The following is an 18,797-nucleotide window of genomic DNA, read 5'->3' as shown; positions in this document are numbered from 1 at the left end:
GCAAACGAACAACAGATGTATGTGCCACCTTGTGTGCCTGGCTTTATGTGGGTCCTGGGGAATCAAACCTGGATCCTTTGGCCTTTTAGGCAAGTGCCTTGACTGCTAAGCCATCTCTCCAACACAAAATATTGGATATTTTTATGGGCAGTTTTTTCTTAACATTTATTTCTTAATTACTAATTGAAATAAGTAACTATCTAAATGCTAAAATAAGTACAAATTTATATTACAGTGAGAATAATGCATTAAGAAGATCATCTATAAATTTGTATCTGTCTTTTGCTCTGCCTATTTAGACAGGTTCAGCTTTTTTTTTTTTTTTTGCTATCTCTTCTGAGAATTGTCTGGGAGTGACTGAGATATAATCTGAAGATACCATTTAATGATGTAGGCAGCAAAGAAGAAAGGGGAAGCAACTGAGCAGTAGTGATGTGTGTCAGGCATAGGAAGGAATTTTCAGGGAATAGCTCATAGCATTTTTTTTTTTTTTTTTTTTTGCTTTTCAAGGTAGGGTTTCACTCTAGCTCAGGCTGACCTGGAATTCATTATGTAACCTCAGGCTGGCCTTGAACTCATGGCAATCCTCCTACCTCTGTCTCCTGAGTGCTAGGATTAAAGGTGTGCACCACCACGTCCAGTTTGCTCATAGCATTTTAAAGTTCTGTGTTCTAAAATTCTTAAAGCTTTGGTAGAGTGAACTCAGGACATTCCCTATAGTGATTAAGAATTTGCAACTGGAAATTGTTTTTCTTTGAAAGCTGTACAGGAAGAATATTTTTTAGTACCAATAGGAGAGCTGTTACCAAAATTTGGCTTAAGCATATTATGTCTTAGTGGGACTTCAGGGAAAAGTAAAATTTAAAGAAACAGAAATTAGCCAGGTGTGGTGGTGCACACCCTTAATCCTAGCACTCGGGAGGCTGAGGTAGGAGGATTACCATGAGTTTGTTGCCAGCCTGGGATACAGAGTGAGTTCCAGGTCAGCCTGTGCTAGAGTGAGACCCTCCTTAAAAACAAAAACAAAGAAGAAAAGAAATAGGAGCTGTTAGCATCATATGGGAATGTTCATTAATAATAATAATAAGTGCTTATATTTTCAAAATTATAGTAAGCTATAGTGAGGTCATCTAAGAAATTGATGTAATAGGGATGGTTTGGTCGGGCAAGCCCACTGAAGAAGGTCAGGTTTTTTTTGTTTTGTTTTGTTTTTTTTGTTAGGGAGGGTCTCACTCTAGCGCAGGCTAACCTGGAATTCACAATGTTGTCTCAGGGTGGCCTTGAACTCATGGTGATCCTCCTACCTCTGCCTCCCAAGTGATAGGATTAAAGGCTTCTGCCACCATGCCCGGCTGAAGGTCAGTTTTAATCTAGGTATTTTACATATAGCATGGGTTGACAGAAGGAGTAAATCCAGATAGACCCTTTTTCCTATCCTAGGTAATCATTAATCTCTCCTTTAGTAAATTGATACTTTTCATTATGTTTGTTCTATTTTTAATGTTGAACAATTGGTGAGTGATTTTTATCTTTGTAATATGTGGTGGTTTAAATAAATATTTAAATCAGGACAAAACTAAACCTGTGCTTTTTCATCTTTATGTCAAATCTAGTGGGTACATATTTGACATGAGTGCTTTTCCATTGAAGAGGTGGGGTTGACTAAATTGTTTGCTAAGGTTTGCCTTTATATTTACTCTTTTTCAAAAGTGCCTGCAATATCTTGATGTGTCGGTACTGGGAGAGCTAGTTCCCAGGTTATGTGAACTGATCAGGAGTGGCGTAGGTCTTGGAACTAAGGTAGGTGAACACCCACATTTATTTTTTGTGTTTTGAGAGAGAATGCTTCTGTGGATGCCAGGCTGGCTATAAAGTCACAGCTCAGGTTGACCTCGAATTCATGGTAATCCCTCTATCTCAGCATCTCTAGTATTGGGATTGCAGGCATTTGTCACCATACACATTAAGAATTGTATTTTTGCCAGATGTAGTGGCATATACCCTTAATCCCAGCATGTGGAAGGCAGAGGTAGGAAGATCACTGTGAGTTTGAGGAAATTTGGGAGTACAGAGTGAGTTCCAGGTCAGCCTGAGCTAGAGGAAGACCATACCTTGGGGAAAGAAAAAAAAATGTATTTTTATTTATTTATTTGAGAGAGAGGGAAAGAAAGAATGGCACACCAGGACCTCCAGCTACTGATAATGAACTACAGATGCATGTGGCACCTTGTGCATCTGGCTTATATGGGTTCTGGAGAATTGAGACTGGCTCCTTTTGCTTTGCAGGCAAGCACCTTAACCACTAAGCCATCCCTCCAGCCTGAAATTCATGTTTCTATAAAACCTGATATTACATATTAAACATTTTATTTCAGTGGTTATATGAATGGCAAAGCTATTAACTAATCTGGAAATAAAATGTGACTGATTCAGAAAATTTTGAGTCAAGGTCTCAGTCCAGGCTGTTCTTGGACTATTATCCTACTGCCTCTTTCATTTCCCAAGTGCTGAGATTATTGGTATGTGTCACCTTGTTCAGCTTGTTTTACCTTTTTTTAGTGGAATCATTTCTGTCCTTTGGCTTTTCTGTTTTTATCAGATGCTCCCCTTGTTGTAGGGAGTGGTCATTTTAGGTAGTCATTAGAAATTTTTATATGAGAGTCTACAGGTGTTTAGATAGAAAAATAACTTCCTTTTTGAGATCTTATAAAGGTCAGGTACCTCCATTTTTCTCTTTATTTTTGTAAGCTTTTTAACTTTTTGAGGCAGGTTCTTACTATACAGCCCAGGCTTTCCTTTTTTTTTTTTTTAAATTTAAGCTTTACAGTTCTGTGCCTCAGCCTCTGCAGTCCTGGGATCACAGATGTATGTCACTACAGCTGGCTTCATCTTATTTTAAACAAAGAGCTCACATTCATTTTAATTAGCATTTATGTATCAGGGGAAATTTAAAATAAAAAAATCTTCATAATTTTATTGTGCAGAGAAAATGGCTACTCATATCTTTGAGAATTTCTCTCCAGTGTATTTTTCATGTGTGTATCGTCTGTAGTGTGTTTTGCAGTGGCCATAAACAATCTGTTAAGTGGTTATACCATTTATTTTATCCAGTGAGGTATATCTGTTTACAGTTTTAAAACAATATTAAAGCATACTGATTAATATCTTTCAACATATCAAAAACTTACTTTTGTCTTAAATCTCTACAATTAAAAATGTTAATACAAGTATTCATGAAAACATAATGCCTTTTTAGAAGTTTATACCAGTTTTCTTTCTTGTTCACTCATCTTCTTAGTGGAGGTATTATGAAATAGTCTCTGCATTACTAGTTTAAAATAAGTTTTCCTTTTTCTAGATTGAATCCTGGAGGAGCTGTTAGGCTTCATGTGTTTTATATCTTTAAATCTTTGGTACCTAAAACAAATGATTTGATAGAACATTGTGATCATCAAATTTAGACCTTTGCTTTTGTAACCCTAAAGGGAGGCTGTGCCAGTGTCATCGTGTCTTTAACTACTCAGTGTCCCCAGGACCTAACACCTTACTCAGGTAAGTTTGCCACATGTGTTGGATATTTTATCATGGCCATGCATACTTTGTGACAGTTTTAAAAAGACAGGTAGTTAGACATGCTTGTATTTGCTTTGCCTCCACTCAAACCTTGTCACCCAGTATTTTTGTCTGTAGAAGATTAGGCTGTAGCAAGCTTTCATTGTTTCATAAGCAATTAGTGTTTCTCTGTGGCTTAAGGAGGTAAAAGTATCTGCCATTCTGGAGCAACTTGTCCACCGTTTATAGCCAACAGTACATCAGCAGTTTTCTCTTGGGTAGGTTAGTAAACGTTATGTGTCTGTCAGTTTTGCAGTGTTTTATTAAACACAGGTTAAATTGTTGACTTCTAAATCAAGTGAAGGAAACAGTGTACACAGTTCACATAGTAACATTTAAGAGATTTAAAGTACTGTGGAGTGAATCACATATTAACTATGGGCTATTTTGGTCCCAGGAATATAGCATACAATTTGACCAACACATAATCAGATTTTTTTCATTTATTTCTGATAGGTAAACTTATGAGTGCTTTGCTTAGTGGCCTAACAGATCGAAACAGTGTAATTCAGAAATCCTGTGCATTCGCCATGGGCCATTTAGTTCGTGTGAGTTAAATTTCCTATTTAGTTAAATAAAGCTCTTTGATAATTATGAAGAAATGACCATAATTTCTTGTTTTTCAGACCTCACGGGATAGTAGCACTGAAAAACTCCTGCAGAAGCTCAGTGGATGGTATATGGAGAAAGAAGGTACCTTTATTTATTTTTTTTTCATTTTACTTCATTTTAATTTTAATTAAAATTAAATTTAATTTTTAATTTTAATTAATGCTAACCTCATAAACCATGCTGTGGTTTGATAGAAACATTGGTAGTTTATTTTTACAATGTTTTCTGTGGCACACATTGAACAGTAGTCGTAGATTAGTTGCTCTAAAAACAATAAATACTCAAAGCATGATGTTTTTTGGCATGTGCACATGCGCGTGCATGTACCACACACATAATATACACACAAATGCTGATTTCTTCTTTTCTTCAGAACCTATCTATAAGACTTCTTGTGCTTTGACTATTCATGCAATTGGACGGTACAGCCCTGATGTATTGAAGAACCATGCCAAAGAAGTTCTGCCCTTGGCATTTCTAGGCATGCATGAAATTCCTGATGAGGAGAAATCGGAAAAAGAAGAATGTAACTTATGGACTGAAGTATGGCAGGAAAATGTGCCTGGTTAGTAAATGGTGCTTGTGAATAATACCTGCTTTTAGGAACACAGCTAGAATTATTTACTTATATTTATTTTTATTTTTTGGCTTTTTGAGGTAGCATAGGCTGACCTGGAATTCACTGTGTAGTCTTATCATGGCCTCAAACTCATGGCAATTTTCTTACTTCTGCCTCCCGAGTACTGGGATTAAAGGCATGCGCCACCATGCCTGGCTAAAGGTGGAATTTTTTGTCCAGGCTGACCTGGAATGACTCTGTAGTCCCAGGGTGTCCTTGAACTCATGGTGATCCTCCTATCTCTGCCTCCCAAGTGCTGGGATTAAAGGCATGCACCACCACGCCTGCCTTCTAAAGGTGGAATTTTTGACATACATTGTTTATGAATTCCTCTTGAGTAACTCTTTCCCATGACTTGAGAAGTGTGTATTTTATTTAATTTTAAGCTCATCCTAATTTCTGAGTGTGCAAGATTGGCATTGAAAGCTCTTCTCTTTGCCCTCCTACTGTCTGTATAAGAGAGTATAAACTGTGTCTAAGCAGAATAGTGCTCTACTTATGTTATTGAATGTTTAACAGTGATTTTATGTGATTTTATTACGGTTGAACAGGTTTTTTTTTTTGTTGTTGTTGTTTTTGTCCTTTTTTTGGAGGTAGCATTTCACTCTAGCCCAGGCTGACCTGGACTTCACCTGTGTAGTCTCAGGGTGGCCTTGAATTTATGGCAATCCTCCTACCTCTGCCTCCCAGGTGCTGGGGATTAAAGGCGTGCACCACCATGTGCCGGCCCCTCAGTATTTTTTATCTTTAGTCATATCAATGGATGATGACTCTCTCTTAGGAATACATTCAAGTTCATATGCAGTCCTATTGTAAAAAGCCACACCACACACTGTCTCCCTTTAAAGGGTTCTGTGTTTTAGTTATTGACGATCTTTTAGATTGATGGCCACTGACATACTCAAGTTTAGAAATGGAAGATCTTTTAAGTTTTCTGATCACTTAAGGGGTATTCTTACTTTGCCTTTTCAAAACCTAGGTTCCTTTGGAGGCATTAGATTATACCTACAAGAGTTGATTACTATTACCCAGAAGGCTTTACAGTCTCAATCCTGGAAAATGAAAGCTCAAGGTGCAATTGCTATGGCATCAATTGCAAAACAAACCAGCTCTCTAGTACCTCCATATCTGGGAATGATACTGAGTGCATTGTTGCAGGGCCTGGCCGGAAGGACATGGGCAGGAAAGGTAAAAGAACCATTCATGCTGCTAATATTAAGGTATTCATAAAGGAGTAGGACTTCATCTTTCATTTTTTTATAGGGTTAGGATCTGGTTTTACTTGACTTTATATTATTTTTGCAGGTAGATTTTTCTAGCAGGTAGGGGACTGTGGGTAAACTTTGCCTGCTTATCTATGGAATTTCATCTGAAGTATAATGCACACGTTCGTGAATAAAGCATAAGTTTGAGATTGTTCTGTTTTCATATCTGTTTTACAAATTACCTCTTAAACCAGGTTGTTGCTATTTTACACCTATTGACCTCATGGCAGGTCAGAATAGGTCATATGTGAAATAGAATAGGGGAGTGAGCTGCTTCTAATTCTGAAGACACCCATCTTGGGGCCCTGTGAATTAGAAATGACTTATCTAAGGACTATGGGAAGATATGTATAGTGAGCACTCAGTGGGGAACATGAGATGGTGGCAGTATGTACTTTGTTTTGGAAAGATCAACAGTGGACATTGTAGTATTGTAGAAATAGTACTGGATTGCCATGTGGCCTTGCAAACCAGTTCTCAGGTCTTTATGAAATTAAGATTCATGGTGTGCAGCAAAACTTTGCAAATGTGCCTATAACAGTAAAGGGCATTGAAAATGAGGTGAATCTTTTTTTAGTTTTTTTGTTGCCATAGTTATTAAATATTAAATATTATTATTAAATATTATTAAATATTCTCATAGGTAGAGAATGTGTCATGCATGGGCTTAATAATATTCTATTCCCTCCTCTTTCACTTTCGTAGGAAGAGCTATTGAAAGCCATTGCCTGTGTGGTGACAGCTTGCAGGTATATGTTCTTTTAATGAAGATGCCATTTCTTAAAGCAAAGCTTAGAGCTGCAGCTTTAACTGTTCTGATGGTTTGTGTGACCCCTCTAGTGCAGAGCTGGAAAAGTCTGTGCCCAGTCAACCCAGCATAAGTGAAGTTCTTCAAGCTGTTTTGAAGGAGTGTGGCAAAGAGAATCTCAAGTATAAGATTGTAGCAATCAATTGTGCAGCTGATGTTTTGAAGGCTACCAAAGAAGACAGATTCCAGGAGTTTTCTGATATTGTCATACCTCTCATCAAGAAGGTAATGGCGAGCTGGAGAGATGATGTAGTGGTTTAAGGGGCTTGCCCACATAGCCAAAGGACCCAGGTTCGATTTCCCAGGATCCATGTAAGCCAGATGCACAAGATGGTGCATGCATCTGGAGTTCATTTACAGTGGCTAGAGGCCCCAGTGTGCCTCTTCTCTCTGTCTCTCTCAAATAAATAAAAATAAAACAAAAAAATAAAGGTAATGGCTACCTGTATTCTCTCAGGTCTGGTTTATCTTTTAACTTTTTTTTCTTTAAATGAAAGAGAGGAAGAAAAAGAAAGTAAGTTTGAAAAGATTTTACCATTCCCTGTCTACATGTTTTATTAAGATTAGCTATAAGCATAATACATAATAGAAGGGAGCCCCATGAATTCATCTGGGATTCTGTTCTTAACCATTATCCTTATTATCACAGTTTATCAGTGATCACAATGGACATAGGAGTTTTCTCAAGGAAAGTTCTAGAAGCTGCTGCTTATGTCTCACTGGCTAGTACTTAGGTAGGAAAGGTAGTTTTCATGTGGGCGCCTTAACAGTGAGTGAACAGGTTCTGTTATCATAGCTTTGTCTTGGCATGCACAGAGGCCTCCTTGTTATTTTTAAATGAAAACAAGAGACCCCATGTGTGGTGTGGATCACCTCTGCATTGTCCTGGGGGATATTGGTTTTTAAATGCCTGGCATGATTTGGAAAATAAAGTACTCATTTTTTAAAAGCTAGGCACTGTAGAGAAGGAGGGATGTAGTTTACTAATTCATTTGTGAGGCATTATATCTTCAGTATTCTTATTTCTTGTTTCTGATCATTTGTACTTGTTTTCTTTCCATAATATGGCTGTTTACATGATTCCTTGTTACATAATGATAGTGGATGAAGTCAGTCAAATTCTAGTGTTTCAACAAAGAGTTTGGTTTTGGATCATTACCAGTCCTTCCATCATTAATTTTATTATTCTAATAAAAGAGTTTTTTAGATTATGCTCAAAATACTATACATACAGTATTTTTTCCATAAATAGGAAAATTCATGGTAGAGAGCTTGGCATTTAGCCTTGGTTGGTATCTCCTGTTTTGGCACTGTCTTGCTTAAATAGTATACTTGTAACTTTGAAGAAGGTATGTTAACATTTGCTTTCCTTTTCTTTGACACGTTTAGAACTCACTTGAAAGCTTGGGAGTCCGGACAACCAAAGCTGAAGATGAAAATGAGAAGGAAAGAGAACTGCAGTTGGAATCTCTGCTGGGTGCCTTTGAGAGCCTGGGCAAAGCTTGGCCCCGGAATGCAGAGACCCAACGTAAGCCTATAACTTGCATCTGAAGAAGCAACAGCAAAGGTTTTCTGTGTGGCATAGCTAGTGTATTTTGTAGAGCCTGAATAATTAATAGTGCGAATTATGCAACATAACTTTACTCCTACATCAGCACATAAATTATTGTATTACTTATTAGGAGTACTATAAGAAAGTATCACAGACTGAATGGCTTAAATAACAGAAATTTGTCTTACACTCTAAAGTATAGAATTGTAAGATGGAGGTGTTGGCAGGGTTGGCTTCTTCTGAGACTTCTCTTTGTGGTCTGTGAATGGCTCTTTGCCTGTCTTAACATGGCTTTCCTCTGTGTTTATATGTCCTAATCTTTTGTAAGGACACCAGTTAGATTGCCTTAAGCTTACTGATAGTACTTCTGATACAGTCAGACTCTGAGATGAGGGGGTTAGGACTTCAACTGGAGTTTTGAAGGACTGTTATTCTTTTTTTTTTTAAAAAAATTATTTTTGTTTATTTATTTATTTGAGAGTGACAGAGAGAGAAAGAGGCAGAGAGAGAGAGAGAGAGAGAGAGAGGAGAGTGGGCACGCCAGGGCCTCTAGCCACTGCAAACGAACTCCAGATGTGTGCGCATCTTGTGCATCTGGCTAACGTGGGTCCTGGGGAATGGAGCCTTGAACTGGGGTCCTTAGGCTTCACAGGCAAGCGCTTAACTGCTAAGCCATCTCTCCAGCCCAGGACTGTTATTCTTTATGATCATAAATACTTTGAGGAACTCACAATAATTCATCATCCCCAAATCAGTGACCTTGGTAAAGGTTTAGTAAGTAAGTGAAAACTATTTATTTTATTTCAGAAACTTCTGACTGAGAGATTTTGAGAATTGAATGTATGTTTATTTCCAGTGGATTAAATAGTAAACCTTGGTCATTGGATCTGGTTGCAGTTAGAGTCCTTTAACAATGCCTTAAATTTGGGCTGGAGAGATGGCTTAGCGGTTAAGCGCTTGCCTGTGAAGCCTAAGGACCCCAGTTCGAGGCTCGGTTCCCCAGGTCCCACGTTAGCCAGATGCACAAGGGGGCGCATGCGTCTGGAGTTCGTTTGCAGAGGCTGGAAGCCCTGGTGCGCCCATTCTCTCTCTCTCCCTCAATCTGTCTTTCTCTCTGTGTCTGTTGCTCTCAAATAAATAAATAAATAAATAAATAAATAAATAAATAAATAAATAAAAATTATAAAAAAAAACAATGCCTTAAATTTGAGCTGATGCTAAATGTGTTTCATTCAATATTAATGAACATGGTAATGAATGATAATGAATATGATTAAAGAATTATTGAATATTCATTACCTGTGTATCTAAAATTAGATCTAAGGTATGCTTTGGGCCCATCACTCTTTCAATGAACTTATTCTTGCTTTGTGTAGGGAAAATTGTCAAAAGATACTATATAAATTTGTGAGTGTTATTATATACTGTGGTGGATGTCCACTTATTGGGCTCCATTAGTACTATTAACTTTTGCTTGGTAACTAGAGAATTCATAAGAAAATGACATGAAACACAATGGAGTTTATTTTAATATAAAATACAGAAATGTATATTTATTTGTCAGTTGTTGAACAGAAAGCCAAGGCCTTTTCATTAAGAACTTGAGTGTTACACATTGGTTTCTTTCTTTCTTTTTTTTTTTTGGCAGTAAATGTTTTTTTTTTAATTAGTTTTCTATTCAGCAAATACAGGCAGTTTGGTACCATTATTAGGCTCATCCATGACCTGCCCCATCCCCATTGGCCCCTCCTTGTTGAGGTATATGGGTCATGCATTGTGGAGTTAACCTACAGTTATTGGTACGATAAATGTCTCTGCATATCCTGACCCCAACATGTGGCTCTGACATTCTTTCCGCCCCCTTTTCCGCAAAATTTCCCTGAGCCATGTTGGGCTCATTTTTGGTCTGCTTCAGTGATGAGGTGTTGAGGGCCTCTGAGGCTCTGGCTCTCTGATTTGGTAGGAGTTGATTTTTCTCTGTTAGTCTCCTTCCCCCTTGTGCTGGTATCTGGTTCATCAGGAAAATAGCACCCTTGCTTGTTTCGCCAATTTTCCTTAGTTTCAGCCGGGGCCCTTTTGAGGTATGATGGGGTGGCTCTCTCCTTAGGATCTGCATCTATCTGAAAAAGAGAAGCAGATTCTCCAACGGAGAGTAAGTTAGCTCCAGGACAAATGAGATAACCCTTACTTTTTTTTACAGAGAGTTTAATAGGTGTAGGCCCTCTTGTAGCCCATGATTGATGGTAGCTTGATATTGGAGAGTGGGCTTATGTTTGGATATGATTCTGACTTGTTTCCCAGCTCCAGCTATGGGTCTTGTACCACTGAGGGAATCAGTTAGCCAAATCAAGAGCAGTTGGTTCCCCACCATGGCTGTGTGCCACTATTGCACTTGTGTGCTGCTAAGTAGATTAGACCATGAGTTTCTTGGACTGATACTGGTCATTTTCCCCCAGTCGCCCATGTAGCACCTTCTGGTACTAGACATGCTGACTGTCTGGGGACTGACTTTCTCCTGGCTCCCAGCCATGTTGTTCCATTTTACGTTACACATTGGTTTCTAACACTAAGTATCTTATGTGGTATATTGTCTGCAATTTCTGAGTTTTTTTTTAAATAGGAAAAGAAATCATAAACTTTCATAAAACAATTCCTGTGTAGAATTTTAGATTTTACTCCTTCCCCTAACTTCTACATTTATGTCCTATTACATTCTATAGCACTTAAAAATAATTCCTTTGTTTTTATACACCTAATTCATCTGTTAGTATGACATTATTTAATAAGAAAACCTCCTTTAATTGGCATAGTTTGCCATAAGAACCGTTGACAGTTGGTAATCAATTTCAGAGGGTACCCTAGTTCTACTTTCTTTGGCTTTATTCAGGGAGTTGGAAAGGGGAGGAAGTGTGGCTAAGCTGTGATCTTGATTCCATGGAGGACAAGATGCCTTGAAAGCAAACACATAGGAGCAGATACACCTTTGTGGTGCTGGTATGGGTAGGGAATTGGATCAAGGAAACTTTTGACACAAAGTAATGATAAAGGTTTTCAGGAACTTTCATGTCTTGAATTAAGAGTCATTTACTATCCTCCCATATATTTTTCCTTTTTTTTTCTCTATTTTTTTTCCTCTCTCTTTTGGTCCCTCTGTGGCTCTCCATTGTGCTCTTTATCCCTCTCTTGTTCTCTCACTTCTTTATGTTCTGTACCTGTTCTTTCCTACATTGTCATCTTCCCAGGTTGTTATCGTCAGGAGCTGTGCAAACTGATGTGTGAACGGCTAAGACTCAGCACATGGAAAGTGCAGCTGGGTGTCCTCCAGTCGATGAACGCCTTTTTCCAGGGGTAATGTGCTTCATAGTGGAGGCTTTTATTTTGTCTCCCTATTCCCAGTAGCATTTTATATATCATTGGTGGAATTCTTACACATTTTCAGACTAGTAGCGGAAGTGACATGACACAGTGATGCATGCAAATAGAAGTTGTGCAAGAAGGTTTTAAACAGTCTCTTATAATTAGCATTTGTATTTTACACTTTGATTTTTATAGGTTAATGCTTTTGGAAGAAGAACATGCAGATCCGGAGGCTTTGGCTGAAATTCTCCTTGAAACTTGTAAATCAATCACGTATTCTTTAGGTGGGTATAGTAACCTGAAATTGAATAAAGAGTCATAATTAATTAATTTTTGTGGTGCTTGCTATCATACCCTAGGTCTCAGACATGCTATTTGGGTACTGTCACCACTGAGAAGCATCCCTAGCCCTTATCCCTTTGAGTCACTGAATTAGGTCTTTCTTTTTTACCTAGGCTGTGATTAAACTTGCTTGCCTTCCTCTTGCCTTAACTTCCCAACTAGCTAGGAAGCTAGCTTAAGTAATCTTGATTTTAAAGCTAAGGATCTGAGTTTCAAAAGATTCTCTACCTTGTCCTAGGAACTAAATTTCTGGAATACAACTATTCAACTCCCTTACTTACATATTCCATATGTCCTTCTCTTAAACTGGGGTATTTTGTCTGGGCCAGAGTGAAATCCTACCTCGAAAAACAAACAAAAAAACTGGGGTATTTTAATTTGGAAATATAATAGGATTTTAACTCCTAGATTAAACCTTTGTGACAGTGTTTTAAAAAATTATTTGGAAATGATTTCCAGTTTACACAATAGTTGGTACAGTACCTATATTTTGACTTTATGAAGAGTCATCTGTTAATATTATGTCTCATGTGCTTTATCTTTTGATTTCTGGATGCTTGTTTTCCCCCAAGTTGGACTGAATGTATTGCTTACAGCCCACTCTTTTATTCCTAAATTCTTTAGTGCACATATCTTTACAAAACCACAGTACATTTGTCAAACTTAGATAGTATTAAATGGCTATAATATTTTCTACTTGCAGTTTTACCATTCATGTTCTAGTTGCTTCAGTAAAATCAGTAACACACACACACACACACACACATTTTTGGTTCTTTGAGGTAGGGTCTCACTCTAGCCCAGGCTGACCTGGAATTCACTATGGAGTCTCAGGGTGGCCTTGAACTCACGGCAATCCTCCTACCTCTGCCTCCCCGAGTGCTGGGATTAAAGGCGTGTGCCACCACGCCCAGCTAAGTAATATTCTTTATAGCATACTTTTTCTCCTCATAATTAAAGAATATGGTCCAGACCTTTATTGAGCATAGTAATCACAGCTTTTTAGTCTCTTTTAATCTAGAACACTACTTCAGCCTTTCTCTTTTATTACATTGACAATTTTGGAATAAAGCCTCTTTTGAAAAAAAAAAAAAGTTCCTCATTTGTTGTTTGACTGACAATTCCTCATAATTATATTCAGTTATGAACTCTTAGTTGGAAGATGTGGTAAATTGTGGTATATTTTCCCTCACTTCAAGAGGCACACAATTTCCATCTGTCCTGATGTGTGATGCTAATTTTGGTTAGTTACCTGGTCAGAGTATTATGGTTTTTCTCTACTGTATAGTTCCTATTTTCCACATGTCTAATAAGAAGAATGTGGGAACATACTTTTAAGGACATTCAAATAATCCCCTCTTCAAAATTGCATCTTGTGAGCAGTTATTGAGAAGACACTGTCAGACAATGCAAGTGCATTTTGCCTCTTCATAGTTGCTTCTGTAGATGTACCATGCATTGATGATTCTTCTCTGAACCAGTGTGTTTTGTTTTTTTTTTTTTCCCCAGGTAATTTGTTTCAACTCTAGCCCATTTCTCCACAGTTACCATGTGGCAGTTGGCATTCTGTTTTAAGCAAGATTCTTTCTCAGCCTCTTTTATCTGTTAACTTGTATTGATTCATAGAGCCCTTCCACTCCCCCTACCCACCCAAACTCTCAGTGGTTTATAATTACTTAATTTGTTTCTCACCTTGTCCCAGATTGGGCTAGTGGAAGCCCCTGTTCTTTTTGTGAGTCATCATTATTCTGCTTTTCTTGCCCTGGACTTAGTTGTGTGTTAACTTTTTAGTTAAGATAATTTCACCATAAACTAGATGCCATGTTAAAAGAGTAGATACCAATAAAACCTGTTTCAGTTGCACTTCTTGCAGGTGGCATGCTTAATGTAAAATTGGCACATAACAAATTATCTTGACAGGGTTGTAGGTGTTGCTGTGTTGACCTAAATCCTGCATGGTATAATGTTCTTGGGCAAAGTGAAGAGAGCCATGCAAACCTCAAGACCTGTCTTATGTGTGATAGGAAATGACTTTGTGTGTTTGACAGTCTTCTTATCTCCCACATTAAGATGAGTCCTATTAAGTATTATTGTTTGTTTTGGTGATGGGTATAGTCAGCTGACAGTACCTTTCCATGCAGTTATCTTTTTTGGACGTTTTACCAAAACATTGATGTTGAAAGTTCTGTCTTTAAAGCATACTTACAAACTCTTGACTTTCTTCTTAGAAAATAAGACCTACTCATCTGTGAGAACCGAAGCTTTATCTGTGATAGAATTACTGCTTAAAAAACTTGAAGGTGAGTTTTTAATAGTTCTGGTTAAAGAACCAGCAAGTGGTACACATCATGGCATACATTTTAGCAATCTTTTATTTTCTGTTTGTGCTTAAGCTGTAAAATGCAAATTGACACACATGCACACCATATACACATGTGGACCATAGAGAATTAAAATTATTAAGTTTGAGATATTTAAATTTAGTACTCTTAAGTATATACTTCCAGTGAATTCTTAAGCTGTCATTATCTCTAAGTAATAAAGTTTTTGTTTCTGTCATGAACTCTTGATTTAACCTTGGATAATTACAGGAAGTGGTTGATAGTGGTATAGTAGACTTCACTGTGCACATGTGAATAACAATAGTATACTGGGAGAAGGTTGGAAAATTAACGTTTCAGTCTTATTTCCTTTTCTCTCTCAACCCCCCTTTGTTTTCTTTTACAAACACATTAAATAGATTTTTTTTTTTTTTTTGATGCTCTGTTGTATCAGTGGTACACAAAAACTACTAGCATATTCTTCAGGTGCTCAAAGAGAAACCTATTTTCTTTGTGCTTTTCTTCCCCTTTTTTGTAAAAATTGATTTAACACCATGAATTGAGTGGTGGCTCATGCCTCTAGTCCCAGCACTTGGGAGGCAAAGGCAGGGGATCACTGTGAATTCAAGGCCAGCCTGGGACTACAGGGTGAGATCCAGGTCAGCCTGGGCTAGAGTGAGACCCTACCTTGAAAAATCTAAAACAAGAAAGGAAGGAAAAAGAATGCAGGATTTAGAACAGTTTATCCTCAATCTAGTGTTTTCAGTGTTTGTACTATTTCTTTTTGCTTTGAAATTAAAACACCTTTTCTAGGCCTTTTAGACTCAATAACACTAAATACAAAATCCTTTTTGTCTTGTTTAAAAAGCCATATTACTGAATTCTCAGTTTGCAGATATATATTAATATATTCTGGATTAGGAAAGTGAAATTAAACAACATATTTGATAGGCATGGAGGCACATGTCTGAAATTCAAGCACATGGTTGAGGCAGGAGAATCAGGAGTTTAAGGCCATCCTTGGCTACATAGTGAGGTTGAGGCTAGTTTGGGCTACTTGAGTACCTCTTTCCAAAACAGACCAGGCTGGAGAGATGGCTCAGTGGTTAAAATACTTGCCCATAAAGCCCAATGACTGGGAGTTTGATTCCCTAGTACCCATGTAAATCTAGATGGACAAAGTGGCTCATACTTTTAAAGTGTGTTTGCAGCAGCTAGAGGCCCTGGTGCATGTTCCCTCCCTCCCTCCCTCCCTCTGCCCTTCACTTCCCTCCCAGTGTGGTGGTGTATGCCTTTAACTCCAGCACTCTGGAGGCCGAGGTAGGAGGATTGCTGTAAGTTTGAGGCCAACCTAAGACTACATAGTGAATTCCAGGTCAGCGTGGGCTACATACAGAAAGACCCTACCTTGAAACCACACCCTCCAAAACAAAATAAACAAAAACAGACCAACAAAACACAGGAATTACTTCTTGATGCCACACTGCTAGAAAGTGGGCTAGAAAGAACCTTATAAATAAGACTAATGATTTGACATTTTTTTCTAAGATTCTGCTTTTTTCTAAAATCTTTAGCATATATATTTCTCTGGTACTCTTTAAAGAGTAATAAAGTATTATTTGCTTGAACTGACCAATTATGAAATTTTATGCTTTTTTTTAACTGAACATACCCTATTAAGTGGCCTTTTGTTGTTGCTGAAATGACTATTTTGCTACTGTGCTCTAATCTCTCCTTCTTCGCACTTTGCTGCATCAATACTGGAGGAATAGGGAGAAACTTCCTAGTGTGCTTTCAGTACAGTGTTAGCAGTTGAGCCTGTGGCTGTTATATATTGATCTCTCCCTGTGGTATCTTTAGGGTTAGAGTATATGGAACAAAGGCAGCTTTTTTTTTTTGCTTGTTCTATGAAGATTTCTTTCTTTTTTTCAATCAGAATCTAAACAGTGGGAAAGTTTGACGTCTGAATGCAGAGGGCTCCTGATTGAGTCTTTAGCAACTATGGAGACAGACAACAGACCTGAGCTGCAAGAGAAAGCCTCATTGCTGAAGAAAACACTTGAAAATCTTGAATAAATGAGAAGGGGAAGAAAGAAACAAGTGCCATGTTCTTTGGGGATTGAAAATGTTGGTATTCTTTAAAGACGGAGGGGGGAAAGTGAAGATTAATCTGTAGCATGCATCATTCCTTGGCTGAAATAAAGAAACAAAAAGCCTTAACTTTTGTTCTTTATTAGCTTTATTCTTCCTGGTTTTCAAGAGTGTGGGTTGATGAGTTCACTAGAATGTGGGCTAGGAGAGATGGCTGTGATGAGACTGGCAGCTGTGGTTGCTAGCAGAGCTAGAACAGTTCTAAAATCAGAGCTGGATTCAAGTCTTTGAACAGAACGGCATCCCAGTGGAAGTGATTCTGGAACAGATCTTATCAATCATGTAGAAATAGGCTGAGAGATGACATAGCTTCCTGAGGTCTCTGCCAAGGCCAGACCCAAGTGGAAAATGTCCTGTTCAGGGCACTTACTTTTGCAACCTGCTACCAACTCGGTGCTGACCCTGACCTACCCCAGACCTATCCCAACATGAGGTGCACTGAGGCACACAGCAGCCCTGTGCTGGAGCTCAGCAGACTCATCATCAGCTTCCTGAAGGTCAGTAGCTAAGCTGTGCATGTCTTAGGGGGCCAGCTTAGAAAATGATTGTTCAGCATCTTCACAGGTTGAAAAAGAATAAGAAGTTTAGGCTCTATATAATTCTGGCTGATGTCCTTTTGGAAGTGGTTGAAAATAGATTGGAACAAGATTGATCAATTTGTCTGTATCTGTGATTATGTATTTTGCAAAACCAAAAACAACAAAAAACAGAATTACAGAATCACTTGGACCATTTATAATCTCAAAACTATTGACGACTTAAATTTATTTTTACTCACTTTTATGCCTATAGTTTGACTTTTTAGGGTAGAAGAAAAGCCTTCTAATTGGCGTTGGGAATTACTCTTTTAATAAAAAACTTTTCTCACGATTCACCACTCTTAATAATTGCAGTCAGGGTCTTTCCCCACCTCCCCTACTTTGTGTTACTCATGTACTTGCTGAAGGTATAGAATAGCTTAACTTAAATATGGTTGGCTGAGAACTCCCTATCTTACGTTGGATTCCAGAGCACAAGAGTGAAATGCATTTGGTACTGTCCCTGTATTGACATCAGGAACCTTCATGTTTATTTTTGGTGCAAACACCAAAAATTAGTTTTGGTAGTCTTTTGATCAATATATTTCAAACATTCCTGACTGACGCATCAGAAGATATGTGTGTGAAAGAGAATTTGTGTATGTTTGTGTGAATATAGTCTTTAACTGAGATTAATATCTCACAGAATAGTACCTAGTTCCTATGCGTGATACTGTGTCTTGCTGTTTGAAAGGTTCTTCAGGCCCACTAAATTTATTTCCTAACTCAAAACTGGGTTCCTACTCACAGTTTGCAAAACACTGCCCTTGATAGGACCTAACCTGGCCTGTCAGTGTTGTATTTGGGACCGCTTCTGATTAGAACAGGGGTTTACAAATAAAAACTTGAGTGCTTACTCAGCATTGGCTCTGATGATGCTGAACTGTAGTTAGGAGTTTTTGTGGCATTGTGGATTTTAAGAAACCCATCATGGATTTACACTTCAGAATAGTTTTTCCTTTTGGGGGGAAACACTGGATTTTCTTCAGGAAGCTATGGCCTCTTGGGAGGTGGTGCTTTCTAGGTCAGTATTCTACCCACTAAAGCTCCGCTTCATTTACAGTGGCCAGCATATGTGGCAAGAATGTATTACAGGTCAGGTATGTGGAGAAGGTGAGTGTATCAGAGCAAGAATTGTGTGCTTTCTCTGTAGGAAGTTTTGAAACCTCATCAAATTTTGTGTTTTTTAGCTTTTTGTGATTTAATATTGGGAATTTCCCTTGGTGCTGAGAGTGGTGCCTGGACACCTGAACCTGGTGCTTTAGTGCTATCGAACTGTTTCTCTTACTCTTTTATTTCATAGTTTTAAATTTTTTTATTTATTTGTATACGTGGTACATGTGTGCATGCACACACCAAGGTCTCTTATCCCTGCAAATGCCAGATGCATGTGCCACTTTTGGAGTCTGGCTTTCCATGGGTGGGGTGCTGGGAAACTGAACCCAGGCTGACAAGCTTTAACCACTAAGCCAACCCTCTAGCCATTCTTTTACTTTCCTAGGCATATTTCTAGTTTATGTATCTACTGCCTTCATGTTGGCTAGCCAAATCATTTTCATAACTAGTAATGCTGCCTAAAC

The 18,797-nt window shown here is 38.1% G+C and overlaps 1 protein-coding gene across 4 annotated transcripts in view; it reads left to right on the top strand.

The window, feature by feature from the left end:
• The window catches only part of Ecpas (Ecm29 proteasome adaptor and scaffold), a 154,344-nt gene extending 137,636 nt beyond the window's left edge, over nucleotides 1–16,708 (top strand). For all 4 annotated transcript variants that reach the window (XM_045146666.1, XM_045146662.1, XM_045146650.1 and 1 more), the window contains 13 exons: nucleotides 1,711–1,800; nucleotides 3,486–3,552; nucleotides 4,069–4,160; nucleotides 4,239–4,305; nucleotides 4,598–4,789; nucleotides 5,823–6,031; nucleotides 6,814–6,857; nucleotides 6,949–7,141; nucleotides 8,306–8,444; nucleotides 11,711–11,816; nucleotides 12,021–12,109; nucleotides 14,396–14,467; nucleotides 16,425–16,708. In XM_045146666.1, coding sequence (XP_045002601.1) covers nucleotides 1,711–1,800; nucleotides 3,486–3,552; nucleotides 4,069–4,160; nucleotides 4,239–4,305; nucleotides 4,598–4,789; nucleotides 5,823–6,031; nucleotides 6,814–6,857; nucleotides 6,949–7,141; nucleotides 8,306–8,444; nucleotides 11,711–11,816; nucleotides 12,021–12,109; nucleotides 14,396–14,467; nucleotides 16,425–16,564 — 1,500 coding nt within the window. In that variant the 3' untranslated portion in view covers nucleotides 16,565–16,708. The remainder of the gene's footprint in view (nucleotides 1–1,710; nucleotides 1,801–3,485; nucleotides 3,553–4,068; nucleotides 4,161–4,238; nucleotides 4,306–4,597; nucleotides 4,790–5,822; nucleotides 6,032–6,813; nucleotides 6,858–6,948; nucleotides 7,142–8,305; nucleotides 8,445–11,710; nucleotides 11,817–12,020; nucleotides 12,110–14,395; nucleotides 14,468–16,424) is intronic.
• Nucleotides 16,709–18,797: the final 2,089 nt, after the last annotated feature.

The sequence above is a fragment of the Jaculus jaculus genome, chromosome 1, assembly GCF_020740685.1.
Source record: "Jaculus jaculus isolate mJacJac1 chromosome 1, mJacJac1.mat.Y.cur, whole genome shotgun sequence".
Classification (NCBI taxonomy): domain Eukaryota; kingdom Metazoa; phylum Chordata; class Mammalia; order Rodentia; family Dipodidae; genus Jaculus; species Jaculus jaculus.
The sequence above is the reverse complement of the archived record's forward strand: the minus strand, read 5'-3'. Positions and strand labels throughout refer to the sequence as shown.